The 23673-nt window shown below is 42.6% G+C and overlaps 1 protein-coding gene across 1 annotated transcript in view; it reads right to left on the bottom strand.

Annotated features, from left to right (window-relative positions):
• The window catches only part of GIGYF2 (GRB10 interacting GYF protein 2), a 73419-nt gene that overhangs the window by 41130 nt on the left and 8616 nt on the right, over positions 1 to 23673 (bottom strand). The window contains exons 2-7 of the mRNA XM_039391114.1: positions 20960 to 21042; positions 18287 to 18416; positions 16064 to 16159; positions 11623 to 11731; positions 4926 to 5037; positions 4330 to 4370 (exon numbers count right to left, since the gene is read on the bottom strand). Coding sequence (XP_039247048.1) covers positions 4330 to 4370; positions 4926 to 5037; positions 11623 to 11731; positions 16064 to 16159; positions 18287 to 18416; positions 20960 to 21000 — 529 coding nt within the window. The 5' untranslated portion in view covers positions 21001 to 21042. The remainder of the gene's footprint in view (positions 1 to 4329; positions 4371 to 4925; positions 5038 to 11622; positions 11732 to 16063; positions 16160 to 18286; positions 18417 to 20959; positions 21043 to 23673) is intronic.

Consider the following 23673-nt stretch of genomic DNA (forward strand, 5'->3'; position numbering starts at 1 on the left):
TGGTGTAGAGTCTGGGGATGGGGAGCAGCCCCCCAGCCCCACTGCACAGGCAGGGCCATGAGGCAGAAGGGCTGTGCTTCTGCTGCAACTGAGCTCTCACTCCAAAGCTGTTCAAGCACTGCCTCCCCCACTGCAGACCTCAGACAGAGCTGGGTTATCACACACTCTCAAAATCTGTTTCAAATTTCATTTTATGGACAAGAATTCATGAAGATTGTGGAGCTCAGAGAGCAGCACACCACCAAGTTACCCTGCCTTCATCCCTGCTTTTCTGAGCTGTTGGCCCACATACCATTTAAAAGTCCCTTTTCCAGTCTTGTGTCAGCACCAATAACTTTTAAGCATTTCTTGCAAGTGTTTTTTCCACATTCACGACCAATATAAGACATTGATAAGAGTCCTACAAATTAAGACCCAGTGCAAGAGCATAGAACAGATCCCTGAGTGAAGTCTGAACTAACCACTTAGAGCAGCATTCTGGGTGAGGTATTGAGAATATTCTGTTTGACAGCATTCTGGGTGAGGTACTGTTTTTCCCATATATCACATACTCTGGTCTCAGACAAACCAATTGTTCTCAAATTCACATGTATAATCCCAACAGGACAGGATTATAATCTCATGATTTAGAGCCAAAGCTATAAAAAGCTATTTCTAACTTCAATTAACATCTAATCAAAGTGCAGGTTGCTTCATCTGATTTCTGAATTATGTGATACTTAAAAGTTATCCTGTTTTTAAAATAATTTTCTATTTACAGACTTGGTTTAAAAGGGGGTACAACAGCAAGTATAAAGAAAAAATATGTTTAGTACGCGCTACGTGCAATCCTCAAATATTTCATTTTGGAATGTAAAGCTGAATAATACTAAGGAAGCAAATCAGACAAAGAACTTGGTAGTTACTTCAGAACAGCTGCAGAACAAGGGGTAGAAAAAACACTGATATTGCTTTTACAGTTCCAGAGAACTGGTGAACCACGGATGTCTGAAAGCACTGGAAACGTGCCATGGCCCAAACTGGAAGAGGAGCCCTGGAAAACTGCTGATGGGCTCTGGTGCCACAGCACAGCACCCTGTGCTTCAGCACTGCAAGAGCAGACTGGGGCCCAACCTTCATGGATGCACCTCCTGCCACGAGGCAGGCAGGAAAACAAACCAGGCAGAGCAAGGGCAAGTGCAATTCAAAGAAACCCAGCACCCTTTTCTTGTAGCCACTTCCACACACATTTTATATTCCAGTCTTGTTAACCTAACCAAACCCCACACGTTAAACAGAACTCAATCAGGCTCCACAACTGACTTGCTAGAAGTTCTGTTTCATCTACATAACAATTATTTACTACCAGTGTGTAACTGCTGGTAACTAATCAAATCCCCTCAGCTGCTAAGCTGGTATTAGTCGAGAGGCTGCACGGAAAATTAAGCAGCTTTTGTGCAGAGACAGCCGTGCTCAAGAAAACAACTTGCTCATTTTCTTTGCTAAAGGCCTGGGCCTTCCAGAAACCATTTGGGTTCTCAGTGAAGACCATCAGAACTGTGACAATCTGCAACAGCAACTCCCAAATACTTTGTGCATCCCCAATTTGCAAACTGAAACCAGGGACAGATACTGTCTATGTTGAGAATCAGTCAAATGTGACCTTGCAAACTACTGTGAGCACTGAAAAAGCAATCATTAATTTTTAAGAACAGCATACTGATAATTTCTGAGAAGTAATTCTTTGTTGAAGGTCTATCACTTTTTTCATCCCGTGATTTTTAATCGAGAGGTTCTTGCCTTGGCATCCATTATGAATGTCCAGAAGGCTTTAATATTTGATCTCTGTAGTGTGATCATCCACAACAAAGGACATGAAAAAGTTGGCAACTCAGTAAATTATGTAATCTGAGGCTAATCCAAGGCCCTGTGAAGGACCAATGAAAAACTGAAGCACAGTAAAATCAGATAATAAAATCCTAAACTAAGGAGTTTAACCAGAGTACCAGAATCCAAGGCATCTGCTAAAGCACATCAGCCTGAATTCCAGGTTGCATGTCAGTGCCCTCCCCTGAGCGTGGACACCAAGTGCTTGTATTCACTGGGACTTCTGGTGGCACATCTGTAACCCTCCTCACACTCAAAATATCGTGTCATTGGAAAGCCTTTACAGAACAGAAACTATTTGTAATTAACCAAGGCTTGAGTCAAACAGACCAGCACTTCGTTAATATTTCTGTGCTCTCCACCTTATTTCTCTCTGAAGGTAGAGGGGAGCAAAATGGTCTTCCAACCCATTGGGACATAAACCTCTAACACAGCAATACACAAACGTAAATTACTGTTGTGAAAACAACATTTTTACAAAAAAACCTCCAGAAAGATTGCAGGGCTCCTTCCTGTATCATACTGAGCTACAGAGCCTTTAGTCACCTAAATCAGACGAGAAGAGAAACAACACCAGACTTCAGAGGAGCAATCAGGTACCACAAAAAGCTTCCTAACTTAAGAATAAGCAGTCATCCCTCGCAATCAACTTCCAACAAATCACACAGGGACACCATCTCCTCCAGGAAATGGTTCCTGGCAGATGCATTCCACAGTCCTGCTTCCTAGGAGTTGCTACAAACAAGACCTGCTCTGTCCCAGCTGCAGATAACCTCTGGCAGAGGTTAAGCTTCAGTAAGATTATGGTGCACACTGCAAATTCTTCTCCATTTCAACAGAGATACACCTCATCCTATACTGACATGCAATATTTTTATCCATCTTTATCAGAAATGTAGTACATTCTATAGTCTGGAACTGGAAGTGCTGTAACTTTAATCACAAGAACAGGAAGGTGGGTACTACTTTTACACCTGTTTGTCTTCTGTAAAAATTGCAGTCCTGAAATCTCAGTAGTACTTGGTTTCTCCTGTTTTCTTTTTTTCCCAGAAGTTCTCTAAATATACACATACAGAGTCCAAAGTGTCACTACTGGCATTTCAAAATGAACAATCTCAAACCAATCTCAAGTTATTTTTTGGAAGTATCCTCTTTTTAAAGGAAACAATGAGGAAAACATGCAACATCTTTGTTTTGTGTTAACATTCAACTTAACAAGCAGAAAAATAAAAGCACTCTTTAAAATCTATGAACATCAACTCCTACATGGAGATAGGACTGGGAGGGCTTTGAAAGCACAGATGATAATTTAAGACTCCTATGGTATGTGCCACCATGCACATCTGGAAAATTATTCATATGGCAATTTATGCTACTCTTGCTAAAAATACTGTCAGCTAAGCAAGGACTAAAATACAGTCCCGTCACCTTTTCATTGTCTGTCTTTACATCCAACCTGCAGTTGTCTGTCCTGATCTGTGCTTTATCAGTATGTTCACCAAAGAGGGACTCAGCCTTCAGCCAAGACCAAGAGATTCTCTGGGTCCCAGACAGACAAGCTCTTACTGTACAAAACCTGTCACCAGGCACAGCTGAGCTCCATGCTCATGGAAACATCCGTGGAGAAGGAACAGAGTCCCCCCAGAGAACACTCAATGCATGAGCCCACAAAGCAAAAGTCACTGCCATGACCAGAGAGCCACAGTCTCCTTCAGTGTCCTCCCCACTCTCCAAACACAGGTTTTACCCAAATGTCTGTGTTCCAGCCCCAAGATGACAGACCCACTCCAACTCAAGCTGAACGTTCAAACAGAAGCACAGGGCCACAGTTAAGGATCCAGCATTCTGCCTGAACATGGCCCATGTGAAGCATTTCAGAAACAGGAGAGGAGAGGAACAGCAGACAGGGGACCAGGTGATAACCTGAATGAACAGGAGGTTCATGTGATGACTTACACTAACTTGATACCCAGTAAATCCACCAGCACGGGAGCCTCGGGGTGCTGCTGCCGGGATCTCCCTCACGCTGGCAAGCGTTCAGAAAAATTAACTGTTCACAAGGTCAGCAAGTCCTGGGTGCCAAAACAGCCCACACCAGGCACGTTTCAAAGCTGCCCTGAAAAGGGCTGTTGTCACAGCACATCTGTTCACCAGCACAGCCCCTTTCCCAGGGGTACAGGAGCTTAGTTCCAGCTGTAGACTTCATCTTCATTGAATAAACAGAACCTACTCACTGTAGATTTTTCTTATCTACAACATTCAAATGTCCAATAGTGAAAACAACACAAAATAGGAGAACCAGCACTTTGAGAGCACACTTAGATAACCTGGCACAGTATCATCAATCTTGTATCAACAGTATACTTGGAGCAATAAGAAAGGTTTATGTATGTACAGATCCCTTCCCCAAACACACCCTGCTCCTCCCTCCCACTTTCTGCCCACACAGTAACAAAACCATACCTGGATCTTTTCGCCCTGGTTTTTCAAAGCGTCTGTCTCCCCTAGAAAGGCAGAATAGAAGTTTCAAATAAGGTTTTGGAACTGCTCCACTCATTTTAGGTATGGGTCTTGTTTGGTTTTGGTTTTTTTTTTTGGAGGGGACTTTCTTAAAATCAGAGCTTGATGGACAGTATCTTTAGAGGTCCAAGTGACAAGCGAAATTTTCAGGAACACTAATACACACAGCCTTTGGCAACTGGGTATGTTTTGAAATGTGCCCCTAAATGCTGTCAGCAACATCAAGACTAAAACTGAAGCGAATCCTTCAGCAATCCACAGTTTCACCCATCATTTCCACTGCAACTGTCATAATTTACGTTTTCTTAACGTAGTTCCTTCTTCCCAGGAACTCAGCAGAAAAAGTCTTTGCAAAAATGCTCTTTTACTTGCTCCTGAGCCTCTAGAAACATTACTGTGTACCCCATCTCAGAAATTCAGACACTCCTCTCACAGATACAACTAATCACCCTTCCTAAAGTGTTTTTATGAAGTCAAAAGGCACAAATGGAAGCTGAACAGATGTGTGTAAAAAACTTTAAGGGCTAGAGTTCTGTTACCTTTCCTCCCAACTCTGTGATCTGTGCATTTCCCTGCCCCCTCCTCGCCCAAATCCACCCTCCACTTCATCAAAACTTCTTTGGTAGAAACCGCTTTCTCCTCGGCCTCTGCCTGAAAAGACAAAAAACACAAGTGTTTGTATAAATAATAATAGAACTTGAAAGAATCAGGTAGGTTTCCCTTTCCTGGTGTCCCTGTGAACTAATCTTGCAGACTTAAGCCCCAGTGAAATTATCTGGGGCAAAGGGAAAAAGGAACAAAGACCGAAGACAAGAGTCTTGTGTAAAAATTCTTATCAAGAAGTGCAAGACAAGACAGAACAGGCAAACAATTCTAAAATAAATACCACGCAGAAGAACACAGAAAACAGATACTTACCCCACAGAAATCACCAAGAAAGGATGCATTATTCACACAACATCCACACTGCACATGTGTACTTCACACTCAAAACCCAGACTCCTTTTCCCAGCAAACCCCAGTGTAAAGGCACTGCTCTGCAGAGATACTCCTCTTACTGCTGTGAGGGGTCACAAAGGAGAAGGAAGCCTCACACCAGTGAGTTCCAGTGATTGCCAGCAGGAATCTCCCGCAGGAGCAGTGGGGAGAAAAGAAGGATCACAGGATGGGTACAGGCAGGGCAGAATGAGGAACCCCATTAGCCACAGCTTAAAAATCGTCCCACTCACTTTTTCAATAAATGATTGTTCACAGACAGCTACCACGTACCAAGCCTCCAGCCAAAAAGTTACACACACGTCCTCAAACAAAGCATCTCAAAGCACATCTTCAGTGTTTGAGAAGGCATGGGGTGTTTGGGTAAAAAAAACCCCACGCAACAGAAAAACAACACCCACACACATCCCCAGACCTTAAAGACAGCTCCCAGCACCGTCAGATTAATGGCTGGGGGGAAGGCTCCAGATCTACAAAAGATAAACGCTGCTTCACACCGGCTAAATTACCATGTCAAGGATCTCAGGGAAGACAAACAAGTGAAACATCAATCAGCTGTTTGTCAGGACAATGCCTTTCCTACACGCACATACCCAGTCTCTATAGTCAAGTTCTAGGACCTAAAAAGCACCTGATAACAGGAATTCTTGGCCCTGAAAGTATCTCAAACATCAATCCTTTCATACTTCTCTTTTCCTGACTTCAAGGATAAAAATCAACTTGAAGCATGAGGTGCAAACCTGCCCAGGGATCCAGAGGAACAAGACAGAATACCAAACAGGAAACAAACACCTTGAGAATGGACTGCAGTCCTGGGAGTCTTCTGAAGAAAGTAATAATAAAAAGCCTCTACATGTAAAATCTGAAGACAAATGGATGCACCAAGGCATGAAATGAGGCTCTAAAAAATGGAAATAATCAAGGAAGGTGCAACAGTTTCTCTACTGTTCTATACCAAATCTCGTGGGGGAAAATAAAAGTTGCTTTCCTGGCAGAGAAAAAGAAAAAAAGTGATCCACAGATAATCCAGCTGGGCTCTTTAAATACACAGCTGACTTTGTATTGGGCAGAACAGGCTGCAGGGGGTACAAGGAAAAATTCAAGTATCTTCTTTGGACAAGACTGTCCTGTTGTAGCCCCAAAGCTGCTGAGTGGCAGATCCCATCACAGAGATGGCCTTTCCTCACCAGAGAAGTCTGGCTGTGCTTCAGCTCAGACAGACTGGGCAAACTGGGAAAAAAGAAACACAGAGGCCACATCTGGAAATACACTGGGATGCAAACATCTGGAAGCTGAGCCTCTTCACCTCTGCATTTTTACTCAGCCCTTATTCTCTGGCCAAGGCGCCTTCTTTTGGCTGTTTCCAGACTATGGAGCCCACGGAGCTGAGCGAGCCCCTGCCAGATTCAGTGTAGCTGTTCTTGCACACACTCAGGGGGAGGCACAGGAGCTGACTGAGCACCCGAGGCAAAAGAGGAGAGATTAGTGTTAGAGCTACAACTGTACTAGAAACACAAATACCTTCACTGTGGCAAGTCTGATACCACAAGGTTGACCACAGTCATGAGTGCAAAACAAGCTGCGAATGCAAGAAAGAGAAAGATGTGAAACAACATCAAGAAGCACAAAGTTTATCCAGTGAAGGTATCATGGATCCCCTAAAATCCTGGAAGAGGACTCCAAGCTGTTATGCTTCACAAATACAGCCCAGGACAGCTCCGGCATCTCATGCAATAGCAACCTTAGCCTAGTTTCTTCACTACAGGAAAGCTCTCTTCCTTCCTCTAGCAAGAGATAGTAAAGCAAAAACAATTCACAGAGTCAACACAGAACAAAGGCACTGACTCATCTCCTGCCTCTGAGGTAGCAGAGGTGGAAAGCTGCATACACTTTCTCAACAGGAACAAAACAGGTTGTCCTTTTCTGGTTTTCACAGTGAGCGTGAGCAGGCAGGAGTGCACACTGACTGCTGACACCACACACCAGCAGGGCCAGACCTGGTGATATGGGAGTTTTCAGCAGCAAATAAAGCAAGAGTCCTGTATAAGAGCAAGAACAGAATCAGCTTCTTAAGAGCAGCATGGCTTGTGGCTGCTTTAAAAATACATGAAACAACAGCCTGAGAAACCTCCCCTCACTAACCACCCCCATGTCACGGCTCATCAGTACTTCAGTTGTGCTCAGCCACCAAAATGGTCTCAGTGACACAATAACCTTGCAAAATGCCCACCAAGTGATCTCAGCCATTCAGTTGGTGGCTGCCCATGGGGCCACAGGACTGGGCTCCCAGCTGCAGTGACACCCCACAGCCCTGGGCAGGCTCTGCTGAGGCCACCTGTGCCCTGGCTGTGCCACCACCCCCTGCACTGCCCCAGGGCCCCTCTGCAGTGCCCACAGACACCCAGCACACCCTGCCTGGGAAGCACCAAACACACCCCACCAGGTACAGAAGAGCAGCAGGCAGTCAAAAAAACCTGTGCAAAGGCAGTTACTCAGCAAGTGTTCCCCGGATGGGTCTGAGCTGAAAGTGCCCCCTAGGACACAGCTAACAGTGCTAACAGAATGCTTGGAAAACGCTTGCAGGGGGGATAAAAATGCACAGAGAAGCACTGACATTCTGGTTCTGCACTTCTTGGCTTACTTTAAACTGAATGCCACTTCTGAAAAAAAAAAAATGCCTGGCACATGAGTAGCAGACTTTCTAAGTGTAGATGTTGCACAAAGTACTGAATGCACAGTTAAGAGATGTCAATAAACCCTTCCATTTAAGAACTGAGTGGAGTAACTGTGTCATTTGTATTTCAATAATTCTTAAAAACCTCGGAATGAGGTCATCATTCCACTGGATACTGTAGTAACAGCCCAAACTCTCTAACTTGAAAAATAGACAAGTTTGAATTTAAGTAAAAATATAAGACACAAGCAAGAGGGTAGGATGCAGCACAGACTGTCACTCTAACTGTCATTACAAAAAAAAAACCTCCCTAAAAATACAACAAGCAAATTGTTCAAATTATAGCATAACTGGAGTTTGGGGTCAACAATCACAGCCATAATACAGTGTGGGAAAGGCTGAATAACTGTAGTTCAACTACTGCTGTTTAGATATGATAACATCCCACTTTCACACCATTTACACACCTTCCAACAGCGGCAGAGGCAGATTACAAAGAGCAAAGAGGGTGGGAGGGGAAAGACTTCGAATAGGAAGCAAAGGACCCTTCATAAGAGTATTAACCAACAAGGAGAACAGCTACAAAACAAGGTGTCTGTGAGCTTACAGCCCATTCCAGGGACCATTTAAATCTCTCCTCATCTGAGGCTCTTATTCATGAATGTTGACATTCCAGTCCCGCCAGCACAAAGCACAGGGCTTAACTGCACACCACAGGGAGCTCCCAGGAAAACAAGTCAATTAGGAGAGAGTCACGTGCAAGTACTTGGTTTCTTTAGAGACTACTTTTTTTTTTTTAAACAAAAAAATCAAAGCAGCTTTCACATAGTGATCATTTTCACATCATCTAAACGCAATGGTTGTCAGTAAGAGCTGGTGTGAATAGCCAGAAAATATTCACTGTTCCGCTGCAGTTTCAAATCCTGGGAAGTGAATCCCATTTAGAATTCTAACAATAACCCTCCTTTACCAGCAGTTCTTCCCTTTGCCAATGTGTCACAGATTGCCTCTCCTGCTCCCAAACGCTGGAACACAATTCTGTGATTTGTGTCTCAGCAAGGGAACTTAATTAACAAACCTAATCCGACATGCAAATTCTGCTCCCCAGTTGCTGGGAAGTCCCTTCCAGACAGCAATCTGGTTTTGGGGAGGCTGAAGCCCACGCTGATCGGCAGCAGCTTTGTTGCACACAACGATGTAATAATGTCCATGAAAAACACCAGATAACCTTTTAAACCCAGGCAATTCTGCAGTGCAACAAAAACGTTTTCCAACCGGCAAGTGAAGCAGTTCATTTAGTGAACAAACTCCAAAGAAATTCCAAGTTCTTTTCACTGAACTTGAAAAAACAGAACTGCATTTAAAGCCTGCTCCTTGCAAGCAATGTGTTCTTCTAAGTCATTTGTCAACAGTCTGAGACTGAGCTTTTAATAAATAACTCTGAAAACAAAGTCCTTAATTACAAGAACATGACGTGTATAATTATGAAAATTGTACAGTTTTGTCCTGGCAGAAACTTTTAATTTCTTTGCTGAGATATAGAAACTTTGGGAAGACTCATTATGCCTTGAGCCCAAGACTAATTGCTCATGGGAAGAGAAGGGGAAGAGGGGAAGAAACAAGCAGCACCCAGGATCAAGGAAAGCTCAGGCAGCTGAGGACATTTACTGGGGAAATTATCTTTTACAGCTTAGCAGAAGAACGGCAGAGCAGCCCAACAAGCACAGCATATAACAATTCAAACAAATTAAAAGATTAGATGAGGATGAAACAAAAAAAAAAGTGAAAAAGATTGAAACTTTGCAAAGTTCTTGCTAGTGTTTCTCAACACATCTTAAAAATGAACTATGAAAAACCAGGAATACAGGCAGCAGCTTTCAAACATCTTAATACTGCACAGATTTTAAGTTCTGTCCACTCATATGTAAGGAATCAAAGTTTACTGCCAAACAAAACTGTCATGCATACAGATAGATTCGATAACAGAATGTCTGGATTAGAAGCCATATTCTGCCACATTTAACCCTGCCACCTCACCGAAACTAGTGGGGGTAATTAAAAAGCAACCCACTGCTCACTGCAGAAGGATGGCATTCACTGTTAATGGTGCAGCAAGGAAACAAAGGGAAATCTGACAAAAAGAAAACAAAATAAAGGGTTTGCAAAGTTAGAAACAGTCAAGGGATCTTGCTATTCAAACTAGAGAGCACACTAGCGGTGGTAGGACCTCAAATCACCACATTTTAAGCAGCATTCATTTAATTTGCAGAATTAAGCCCTGATGCATCTAAAAAATAGCTAATACATGTAGTCTTAGCAAAATGAAACAGATGGGAGCAATACACACAGCAAAAAGCAACAACTTCCACACGAGGAACAGAAATATAACAAGGTACATATAAGTAAGAATGTCACCCCACATTTATGTAAATGCACACACTTTTTTTTTTAAATTAAACCCTGAGCACTTGTGCAAATACAATGATAAATAAAAGAAGGGGAAGCAACAGGAAATATCCAGTCTAATAAAAGTTTAAATTCATATGTCTTTGCTGGGAAGCAACCACAAGAGGACAGACGACAACCTACAAGTATCTGAAAGATGTAAGCTAAAAAAGAAAGCAGCATTAAGGAAGGAGAACAGAAATGAGAGAACACATTAAGTCAGAGCAAAATTCTGGTCAAGCATTTAATTATGTATGGAAGTTGTTATTTAAAATATCACCAGTTAAGGACATTCAGAATTAAATTAGAAAGGGCTCTAAGAGAAACCTCACCTAAGCACCTGCAAAGACAGAGGTTACAAGATTAATTACTCCTGATGATATTTCCAAGTTATTAGCTTCTTACTATTATAAATGCAACTCATCATATTTATATATAATGCTCAAAAAAAGTGTTCACAAAAGTATGCACATCGAAAGAGATAAGATAAACCCTGGATTTAACAATTTGGTTTAAACTAGGGAATATGGCTTGAGGACATTTTCTCAATTCATTAGCAAATGTTTGAAGTGATCCTGGATGAGACATCGACTACAGCAAGGTACTAAAACTGGCAAGACTCAAATTTCTCCCAAATTCAATTATGTCTTCCCATTAACCTTCTCCTGTTTATGCTCAGGATGTTAACAAATGCAGATGATTTTTCAGAATACTGAACACCATCTACTACAACCTTGACATTGTAAACACATTTGTGCATTTTCCTCCCCTTTCCCTACAAATTGGTTTTAGAGCTTTAATAAAGTTATTTCCAACAATTCTGAACCAAACTATTTCATGTTCCACCTCCAAACCACCTTTCCCCCTTTTGCTCTCCCACCCACCACTCTGACAAAGGCCTGTAGCACATGTACCACAGGTCCCAGATGTGCACTAAAGGTGTGTAGAACCCCTAAGCACACGAGGGCTCTACCACCACCTTACTGGGAAGGTTTCAAAGCTTTAAGGGAAAAGACACCGGGCATGAGACAAGCCGGCTCTAGCCGAGCTCCACAACACCCCTGAGCAGCTTTAGCCTGGATCACCTGTGTACAGCGCAGCACATCCCACTGGCAGCTCACCTCGACCTCGAGAGGAACTTCGACCTCGAGGAGCCCCCACCACCGTTCCTCCTCCGCGTCCCGTCAGCCGCAGGACGGCAGCACTGTTTACAGACATCGAGAAATTCCTCTGTGGAGACAGGGCAGGGCAGGGTCAGTCACACACACACCGAAACCACAAACAAACACTTCTCGTCAGCCTAAACTCAGCCTAACACCAGCTTTGCTTTCCCCGTGCTCAGCACAAGCCCATAGGACCAACACCAGTAAGGAAAAGGATCCCACGGGCACAGGAGCAGCTGGAGCGGTCTCTGAAGGGATGTGGTGGACATCAGCGCTCCCAAGCTACTCACTTGACATTGCTCTGCTCTAAAGGCAGCAGTGGAGCACCTACTCCTTTGGCAGATGATGTTCCCATTACTTAATTGGAACACAGACTGAACACAGACATTCTGCTCCAAAAAGAGACTGGCACTTGCCTACACCTGACACCATGAATTAATGGCAATTCTAAACTTCATTCTTTGGCAAAGCAGAAACATGTAAAGAGTAACAAAACTTGGATAAAGTTATATTTACCAATATTCTCTGCAGAAATAAGCCTTTCTTCCCCCCCTCTCTAAATATATCACAGGAGTAATATGCTTTGGGGAAAACTAAGTGTACTTAAGACTTCTGAAATCCAAGTGATACTCCTTTTAATAAGGCAATAAACACCAGTAAAATTCAATTTTATTTCCATATTAATTGCTAAAGAAAAAGCTATTTCGATAAAGAATGGATAATTATAACCAACTCTGGCCCCATTCTCTGAACACAAATAGTTGGAAAACTGGGCCAAAAGATTCAGGAGCAAGTTCAGAAACATTAGCAAGCAAACCTGGATTCACACACACTTTCTGACTGCCAGTTTTAAATAATTAGAATGCAAAGGACTCCAAACAGCTGTTACACTTAAAGCAGGCAAGTGCTTACATCAAACTCATCTGAATTACTATGACTTTGAAGGTCTTCAGAGAACAATGAGACAAGCAATTATATACTATTTAAAATCTAAACGGCTAACATCAGAGCCAACAGGCATTTGAAGGAGTTTTAACCCATTTCAGAAACTGCTTGGTATGTGCTTCCTAGAAAAGTAGATCTTCCTCCAAGAGAGAATTGGTAACTAAGTAGACTTGAGGGGAAAGAAAAAACGCAGTCATGCATGGCAAAATAGCAAGGTCAGCCTCCAGTAAATCTGACTATTTTCCCAGCCAGCTCTTGAAGTTTAAAGCAACCATTTCATCAGCAAGTCAAAAGGAACCACCTCCATTTGCCTCAAAACAAATCACCACCTTTCCTGCTGTTGATACTTCTGCTTTTTTATGAAGAAGGGAATATTTCCCTACAAAACCATCTTTAAGCTACTTATCAGATTCATTGTCTTGCATAGGAGATTCCTTATTTTTTATGCCTTAATTCTTCCAGTAAGGACAAAATAGTTATCTCCCTTTTCCAAATGTTTTTTAACTTTGCCATTTCTGTCTGAACTCTGAGCCAATTCCCCCTCCCCCTGTAGAGGCCGCTGTGGCCAAGGGTGAGATCCTCTTGTGCAGTGACAACAACCCACATGGAGAGATCACAGGAAGCAATAAAAACAAAATCAAAACAGCAAATCCCACCCTCCTACTGATGAGTGTATTCCTTCAATGCCCACCCCTGACAGTGCACACCAAAGAGCAAAGCTGCCCCAAAACAGGGGCTCAGTTAATGCTTTAGGAGCAAATGGAAGAGGCCTTTAAGAAACAGATGTCAGGAGCTCCATCACATTCAGCAAGAGTTTGAGCCTCCCCTACTCCACGGGCAGATAAGACTAAGACCACTGAATTCTTCCCTGTCACAAACAGGAATAAAGGGGCTGGGGAGGAAGGCAAAGGAACCTGTGCTCCATAGTGCCAGTGGTCCATGGGGGAAAGCTCTGTTAAAGCCATCCACAGAAACCTTCTTTTCTTCAGACACTTCCATGGAAACAGATCTCAGACAAATCTGTGATATTATATAACAAAACCTACTACAAGGTCAATCAGTTGAGCTCTAGGTTAGCTCAGCAACTCTGTTATCACTAAAGAAACATTCTACATAAAAAGAACCAGCAACTCCATCCAAAGCAGATCCACGTCCTGTAACAGGGAATAGTGTAACCCTAAGTATCTGCTGGTTAAATTCTACAGGACTAAACAAATTAAAGCTTAAATTCACAGAGCTGCCATAACCCACCACCCACGCCCAGATAACACATCTTTCCATCAGCCTGAGACAAGTTCTTCCAGCCACAGCACACACACAGCTGCAATGCCAACGGGTGCTGGGACTGCAAGAACTGCTCTGAACCCAGGCCTAGAGCAAAAGCCTGACAGAGAAATGCTAACAGCTTCACCTGCACCCTACCCAAAGTACCCCTGCTCTAATCAGGACTCCCAAATCTCTGCCCCCCAAGCTCTGAGACAATAATTCTATCTTAAGTATTCACAGAGGGGGTAAAAAGGGACTTTTAAACTATCTTTTATCAATCTTAGTGGTAAGAACTTCCCTGTACCAGGACTAGCAGCAAATCCATTAATATTCACCTCACGATCACTTCTGAACATGATTCTTGATGATAAATGATGTTTATTATGTCATGGGGAACAAACACCAGGAATTTCTAGTAGCTTAAATCATGGCATTCCCCTGGTATCTCAAATCAGCCATGGAGGGGGGGAAAATGGACATAGAAAACCGGATTGTTCACGTCCTCTGGGTCCCCAGAAAGCATTAGTGGAAATTTATTAAAAAGGGAATATGGACCTCTTCTTTCAGATTAAGATTTTTGTGGAGATTGTAGAGAACTGTTAAGGTGCCTAAAGGTTCCTGTATGATTACAGGTGAAAAAGAAGCAGGAGAAAGCAGTGACACAGGGCACACCAACTCCTCAGGACTTTTCAAGACTGGTGAAACACTGGGCACTGCAGCAGAGGACCACCTATCCCTGAAGCTCAGCAGCACTTCCCATCTCATCTGTGCCAAGAGGCCACTCAGCACACTTCCAGTACCACAGCCCTAAACTCGTATTAGTCCTCCCAGAGTACACCAACAACCCCCAAAAGTCAGTGTCCCCCCGAACAGCAAAAGGCCTGCAGTGCTCTCTGAAGGACTCCACTGTGCAGCAGCAAACAAATGTCAGGGTATTTACACTGAGGTTCACTATTCTGCTGTGCTACTCTATGTCTGGCTGAGCATTTCTTGTTCCTACTCAAGAACAGGAGCTGGGCTAAGACTTCCCATTAAAGCACCCTCTCAGTCTCAGCTCCCTTTTTAGACTAACTGTGACATAAGTGTTTACAATGTATCCACGTGAACTCAAATACAACTGCTGATTAAAAACTAAACCATCAGCATCTTGTGTCAAAGGACAGCATCCTACAGAGATACAAGAAATATGAATCAACTCTGAAGAGGGAGGAATTCCAGAAGAGGTGAAGAGGATATACAAGAATACCCAGGCACAAAATGAAACGAAGAATTCAAGAACACAACAGCACGGAGCAAAGGAAGGAAGATGCTCTGATATCTTAAATTAATAGTAACACTACCCACCCCTGCAAAAATCAAAGTACTCAAGCCAGTAAAAATACTCAGCTTTCTATTAGAAAAGTAACAAAATAACCAAACAACAGTATTATGGAGTAAGTGCTAAGAAACATGACAAATTGGAGAGCAGCTTCAAAATCAAAAGTTCTGACAGCCATAAAGAGGGAATGAATCCAGAGTCAAAAGTCAGAGGCACTGTCCAGAGCAGGGCAGGCAGCTTTCTCCACTAGGAATGCCATTTAAATCCAGGGTTTTTCAAACTACCCAGATCAGTCATCTTTGAAATGGAATCTTTATGGACTGCCTGTTCTCACTCTTATCTTGTTCACCAATCAACCACATACCTATGGAGACCAAAGGAGATAATCAAGCAATTGCCTGTGTATGGAGTCATTAAGAGCACTGGATCCTTCTAAGAAATGCTAACAGTCAAAAAAGTTCAACAGTTGTCCAAAGGGCACAAAGCTGAAGCTACAGAACTTAGACACTTCTAGGACTCTATGATCACAAAAGAGAAGGGGATCTAAAACCTGGAGAAAATTTTACTGATCTGAAAATGGCACAAACTCAAAAAATAGGTAACATTTCCCAGATGGTGATCCTGGATTTAGCAAGCTGTCTGACATCCACAGAACACTGCATGACAAAATATCTGTTCAAATCTAAGACAACAACTGAGCGTGAACAGAATTTAAACTGTATGCTGACACTGTGCTTTCATAATTTCTTTCTCCAAATCTCAAATTTTATGGTTACTCTTCACTTTGTTGTTTTATGGTATACTCTTCATTTTGTCTTTACACCACTGACAATCTAAAGATTTAACATAAAAAAAAAAAGGAATACCAACCTGTTCTTCTTCTGTAAAAGGTACAAGTGCCAGTGGTGGCAGGGGCTCCTCTTGTAAAATAGGCAGAAATTCCTTATCCAGAAGGTCTGAAGGTATCTGTAGCAAAGGAAAAGAGCATTCTACTATATCCAAGTATTTCCACTTCAGGGATGATGCCACAGACGTTGATTCACAAAAAATGTTATCCTGCCAGCTCTGTGTCCATCCACCCAGTACACCAGTGCTTCCCAGAACATTTACCAGGGGTGGGTGGAACTGCAAATTTACCACCCCCAGAAAACAAATTCTTATAGATTTCCAAAGAACCCCAACACACAAGCTCACAGACATCAGAATACAAAATTACACAGCACTGCAGCTCAAACCTGAACCAAGGGAAATTTCATCTGGTAAATTAAAAACTATTGCTTTAACTCCAATGCACTTTATAGCCAGACTTTTATTCAGCAAAACTACCACACACAGCACAAAGGCTGTATTTGATTTAAAGTCAGCAATTCCAATTTACAACCAACAAGGAGGGTAAAAAACCACAAACAAAAAACCCAAGTAAAACAAAACTATATGTATAAATTAGCTAGAGAACACTGATGATTTAAATCAAAATAAACTTTAACACTAATTTTGAATCAGAAGCTCCATCAGCAGATGTGACCTTGAGAATCTGGACAAGAAGTTGCAATTACAGTCAAGTGAGGTCTAATTATGCCAACAGAAATCTGTTTCAAAAACATTTAGTTCATAATACTAAAGACTTTTTATATTTTCATTTGGGCACATGCTAGCAGAAGCTTTCCTGCTTTCAGTCAGGGTATCTTTTAATCAGAAAAGCAATCTTTGCTGGCTGAAGATGAAGCAAAGTTGAAGATGACCCAGTGAAAAAGGACAGGGTACAAGACACAGCTTAAAAACATTGCCCTGAGTAGTTAACTAGAACCACTGTCAAGATAACTAGAATTTCTCAGCCCCCTGGAAACACCTGGGTATCAAAAGCAAGACACAGTCTAATGATAATGCCTTTCTGGCAAACATACAGGGAGAAAATCTTCTTTTGGACCACTCCTAAGGATGGGGAACTTCCTGTGACACAGGATATTCCAAGGTTGTTCTGAATCAGTCACAACTGCAGAGGCCTCAGCAGCACCTGCTCTAGCACAGTGAGCCTCTGGCTGGCTGGCTTATTCCAGCACAACACCAAGGTTTAAATCACAGCTCCCCAAGGCTGAGTGGGACAATCCTGCATGTTAGAGCAGGGCTTTCAGGAGAACACACTTCACAGGCTCACAAACACCCCTGACATTCAGTGCCCCTGTGGAGGCAGCACAGGGCTCCCAGCACTGAGTGTCAGCACGGCCAGGGCAGGGCAGGAACAGGGAGCTGGGTGTGCACAGCTCTGTGCCAAGCTCAGGGCACAACCTGACACCATTTCTTGCAGCCCCTCCCTCACTTGAGGGATTGAGATTTCCAAGGCACTACATGCTGCTTCAACAACAAACCAACCTCTGTCACCAGCTGCAGGAAAACCCAGTGTTTACAAATGCAGAATGTTGCCTGAAATTTTTGCCTGAATTGTTGCCTGAAAGGACCTCTGAAATTTTACATCATCTTTTACACCACTGAGAGCCTTGCTTGAAATGAAACCAGGAGGAAGTTCTTGACTTTCTACACTGTCCTAATGCATTCCATGTGCCTGATTGTATTTGTGTCCTGATTCCCAGAGAAGGGAATATCTGAGGACTGCTCTCATTGGGCCAGTTACCTGCTAAAACAAACTGCCTTAATTTGGGATAAATGTGGATCCATTGCCATTTTCAGATGATCTGCTAACATGATTTATTGCCTGACTTTGTAGCTCAATCAAATAACTATTATGCACTACATAAATAAAATCCTACTGAGGCAAGCAAATATGCACAGCTGCAAGGAGACTTTAACCCTCAGTCATCTGTGGCAGTGGGACTGAATATGGCAATCAGGTTTTTTGTTCTCCGGGGTACAGGAAGTTGCCCCTAAAGAGGCAAAAAAAGAATCAAACATAATGAATGCAGTAAAAGTGGGATCGAATAAATACACACACACAAACCCCCCCCACCAAATCAGACCTCTTCAGTCGGGGATGCCAAGGGACACGTGATTTCTCCGCCCACAATCCCAAAATACAAACCAGTATTCCTGATCTCAAGGCTCATTAGGAGCACACACATCAGGCCTTTCCCTGCTCACCTTGTTATCCTTTAGAAAAAGTGCCAGCATTTCTTCTCTCCCGTAGCGATAGTCTGCTAGTTTGTACTTGGGCAGGGCCGGAGACAGCGGAGGGGATGTCACGCTCCCACCGCTGGACAGGGCTCGCAGCCTGCAACAGAGACGAGCCATGGCACTGACTGAGGGGGTGCCACCACCCCCTGTGCCACTGTGCCACCACCCCCTGTGCCACTGTGCCACCACCCCCTGCACAGGCACAGCCTGGGCACAAACACAACAAACAGAGGAAAGACAGCCACGGCTTCGGTTCAAAACTCAGCCTCGGTGCTCCAACGGTGAAGAGCTTCCCTCACTTCATCCACAGCCAGGACAGAGAGAAAAAACATTCCCAGGAGCACAGCAAGGAATTGAACTTGCACAGGAAAACTCTTATGTTGAACATATAGCAAGCTGCTGCACCCCTGAAGCCTTGCCTAAGCTGCTAACACTGGCTGCACACAAATCAGTTGTCCATCTTCCACAGATATTCATGGCAACATCTTCTTTTGGACAAGAAAAATTCTTACCATGCTGAGGACAGTGCAGCAAACATTAACCACGAGTTTATTCAGCTGTTTGGCAAAGTTTAACACTACAGTACAGTAAATTTTACAATGGGTTTTCTTCTTGTGTCTCTGGAATGCTTCTTTACTACAAATCCTTTTCCAGAAATTAAAATTAATGGTTTGCTTGGGGTTTTTTTAGAGTGCATATATCATTTAGCTCAGGGTATCAATAAAAAAGATGCACAAAATATAGTGCCACTATTTCAGAGACATTTCAAGCAGCAGTCTAACTTATGGTAACGGATAAATATGCAAATACATTTGCTCCCATCCCATACAGGCAAGTTAAAGGACTTCTTGCACATAACATCTTACCATTGTATGTGATTCCCACTCTGCAAGTACATTAGTCTCCCTTCGTCATTTCCTCAGTTTCACAAATATTCTATATTTTTCGTAATTTTTTTTTGAGGAATGTTTCACAAAAGGATGTATGTGTCAAGAAACAGAACCCTGACCATTCTCCTACATTTTCCTTAATGTGCATCTTAGAAAAGTGAACGACAAAACCTCTTCTCAACAACTGAGAAATCCACGGAAAGGAAGGTGCTCTAAACTGTAACAGTGATTCAGAAGTTACCTTTCACCTAATTATTGAAGCATGCTTTGATTTGCTTTATTGTTCTTTAAACAGAAAGGAAAAAGCAATTTGCAAGTCAAATGTTGATCTTATTTTTTTAGTTTGGTGCCACCCCGTGGCAGGTCCTTTACACACCACTTCCAAACAAAACATGCCTGGGGAAGAATTATTCCAAGGATTAGATGGCTCAGTGCAATGTTCAATGTTTGATCAATGCAGACCAAACCTGGCCCAGAGTTTCACTGTGAAGTGATACAGCAGCTTATGTGACAGACACGACTGCACTGCAACCCAAAGCAATAATTATAAACCTTATATTCCATCATTCCTGTAAAAATCTAGTAACTCACTCAAGTATAATACATATTCCACACACAATCTAATCTGGTTTTTAAACTAAATGGAGACTGAAGTCCCCTCACTATGACACAGCAATCGAGCTACTGTTAAAATGTGCTTTTTTTAGAGTTGTCTTCCCCCTTCTTTTTAATATAACTTTGGCTTCCATCCATCAAGAATCTAATCATGTCTGTCTCTTCCACTGAGGAGCACTCCAGCACAACACATCTTCCTGGTGGGTGTATTTATAGACGGCGATAGAGTCATTCTTTAACCTCCTTTCCATCTAACAAAATAGACTGAGCTCTCATTGTTTCCCAGCCCGCAAATCATGTCTTCCTTCTTGGCTGAATCCTCTCCAATTTCTGGGCATTGTGCAGAGAAGAGTGTCAGCAGAAGTGAAGATGTTATTCCAGTAAGTCTCCCCACAGGCTGTGCAGCAGTTACGTTTCCTAGGCCCACTCCACACCCCCAGGATCACATCCCTCTTCAGAAACCACACCACCCACCAGTCTTGCTTGTAACTGAAGCCACCAACACTTCGACAGGAGACTGGAACAAATAATGAATAATCACACCTGTGCAACCATTCCTTAGCAAAAACCAGGACAATGCACGTCAGACAAGCTGAAAACTAACAGCTGACAAAATTACAGGACATCAGGGATTCCCTTTAACGCAGCAGCTCATTTTTCCTGACACTTCCAGTGCACACATGCAGGATACTGTGACACGAAACTCACTTTCATCATGTTCCATACAGGGTTTGGGTTTTTTGAACAGTGGAAAAAGAAAAAGCTTGCTTAGCTACAGATTTAAGTCCAGCGAGGAGAGTTTAAGAACTTTCTTATTAACATGTAGCACATGGAAAGACCAAACAAGCACATCTTCAGTTACTCTGTGCACACCTCTGGGATCCTACACATTATTCTACTTGGTAGCAATGTAAATATCATGCCTTAATGTAACATAAAACCCAACCCATTTCAGACACAAAGTGAAGACTAATCTTACAATATTGCCTTCAATCCCAGGCCAGGGAGTGAGGTGAAGCAGGATGGAACAACAAACACATTATATCCCATTCAGTCTTATAATCAGTTCTGTTCCAAAGGACAGAAATTCATTTTAGATGAGGTTCTGGAGTCTCACAAACCAGACAAAACTTACCATTCAGGCCCAAAGTTAAGTGTCTGAGTTTCTGCTGCCATTTTTTTTCCTGTTCTATTCCTCTTTTCTTAAAAAGCGTGAACCTGAAAAATAAAATTGTTTACTATGAAAATAGCTGGATTGATACAGTCCTTCATAAATTAATTCCCAATAGAAAAGCACATCTGGTCATGCAAAGAAGTAAAAAAAAACTGACGTGGAAATTTTTTTTAAGGAATCCATTTCATTCTCCAACATAATTAATTTACTAATACAGGAGCAACTGCATCAAGATCTCTTCCCTAAATCCCTCTTTTAACAGATCAAACAGAACTCTGGATCAGGGTGTCTGAGGAAATAATTTGTACAAACACTGAGAACTTGATGTATAATCCCCTTCTGTAAGAACAGTAATGCTTAATTAACAGAATTGCTGCTTCCTGACAATTACAAGAGGATAAAAACCTACTAGAATTACAGCAAGACAGATTTGCCAGCTGAGTGGCAGAGTATTCAAGAAATTTCCACTGCTCATTCTTGAAAAATAAGCCTTCTAAAGTCTGAGTACATGCAATGCTACGACATCCTCCAAAAATCTGGAGGCAAATGACAGTATTTCTCTCATTCTTAGTTTTATTAGGCCAAAAAAAAAGCCTAACTTAAGATTTGAGCTACTTGCATTCCTGTCAGCCGAGGTCCTGCAGACACAGCAAAGGTATGTTCCTACATATCCAGAGTGTATGGACAAGAGCAGAGAAAGCCACACAGGAGGGAAGGGACAAGACTGAGGGAAGGCTACAAAGTTTTTTCTGTCAGAGCCAAGTCCAGCCCAGGAAGCTCTAGAGAAGTGTCTTTTGCAGCCATAAATACAGCCCCTCTTTCCTTCCAGCAGCAGCAAAATCCAAACCTGCAGAGGAAGGAGGTTTGGCTCTTCAAAAATCAAACACACTGTAGGCAAAGCCCAAAGAAAAAGGGATTTGAAGCATTACCTGCAGACACTGGTTGATCAGACTTGAAGAACCCATACAGGACAGATGGTAGGGAGGGAACTCTGCTGTATCAGAACTTTACTCCTTAACAGACCCAGGGACTAAATAACAGCTTTGGAGTTTGTCTATACTTTGTGTGAAAAGGTGATGGAAAAGAACAACAAAATGTGGGGAGGTAGAAAGGGCACTAGTTACTGAAGAAAACAAGACAAAACCAAACAAAGGAAACACTTTTTTCTTATATACATGTTACAGAAGTAATGATACTAAAGTTAAAGAAAATAAATCAAGACCCTCAAAGTTACAAAATGACAAAACATGCTAAAACCAAACATGCTAAAACCACTAGAACAGATTTTACCCAAATCTTATGGGCATAAGATTACAAACAGTTATAGAACTCCCTGCAGCCTAAACCTACCAACCAACATCTGGCTTATGGATTTTTACTACATGGAATACCCATTTTTTTCATACACAATGTAATTTATATATAAACCTTAGTATTTTTATTTTCACAATAACCTTATATAATGAAATGGAATTATCCCCACTACCTGCACCAAAAGCTAATACAAGAACACCCAGCTATTCTCACAGGCCCAGTTTGAGATGATTTTGGTCTGATTTGAGTTGCCTTTTTGAAGCAAGTGACAGCTCATTACAGGGTTCACTGTGCATCACTTATTATTCTTCCAATCATAATACAGGGTGAGGTACCCAAAGAAGACAAAGCAGCCACTTGTGAAAATATTGCAGGTCAATTCAAGCAAACCATCGTGCACACTCTGGCAGAGACAAGCCTCTAAAACAATTCCTAGAAGCCTTAAGTGGATGGCTCTGCCCCTCCACTTCCTGCAGTGCCTGTAATCCTGCTGCTGGAGGGGTGGAGAGTTTCCAGACCAACCCATGAGGATCACCAGGGAACCTGGGATCTTTAGCTCCTAGCATCAAAGCTAGCTTAGTCACAGTAATACCAAAAGGGCTGGCACTGAATGTTAGACTGCCACCAAAACACAGCTGAAAAGCATCAGATATAAGGACAAAGCACTAAAAACCAGTAACAACTGAGCCATTTACTGGGGTTGGACCCACTGGGCCCCACCCTCTTCAGCCTCTGCATTCCCTTCCCAAAAAACAGAGGATGCTGTGTCATCTTTCTCTGCCAGACTCCGAAGCACTCGAGTACCTACAAGAATACTCAAAGCCTTCCAGTATCATCCCAGTGAGCTGCAAAACAGTTTTCCCTGTCCCTCCCTTTGGTCACCACACTTCATTTTGAGAACTCTTTGCTGGCTTCCTCCTTCTGTATTGCATTGAGGGAGGTTACTGTCTCCCTGCAAGTTCTGACTGTGCGGATTTTGAAATGAGACACCTCTAAGTGAGTGAAACTGTAACTGAACAGGCCCCCAAAGACCCCCAAAACAGAATAAACCACAGATGTGCAGATGATTTGAAGAGGTTTAACAGGTGGATTTAATAGGCAACGTTACCCAGAAATAAAACACACATGAAAAAGAAATTAGAGGCAAAGCTGAGAGAAAACCATTGGAAAAGAGGCACTCTGGGAATGGGCAGTGACTTGGGAGGAGGAAGGCAGAGAGCTGGGAAAAGACTCAGGAAAGCTGAGACAGCAAGTGTGCCGGAGGAATACACTGAGCTGTGTCAGAGCAGAGGAGACAGGGAAAGCAGGAACCACGTGCTGCTTCTCCTGGTTCCCACAGCAGGGAAAAGGGGAGAGCACCA

This window comes from Pipra filicauda, unplaced genomic scaffold, assembly GCF_003945595.2.
Source record: "Pipra filicauda isolate LSUMZ 115617 unplaced genomic scaffold, ASM394559v2 scaffold90_size2875636_pilon, whole genome shotgun sequence".
NCBI classification, from domain to species: Eukaryota; Metazoa; Chordata; class Aves; order Passeriformes; family Pipridae; genus Pipra; species Pipra filicauda.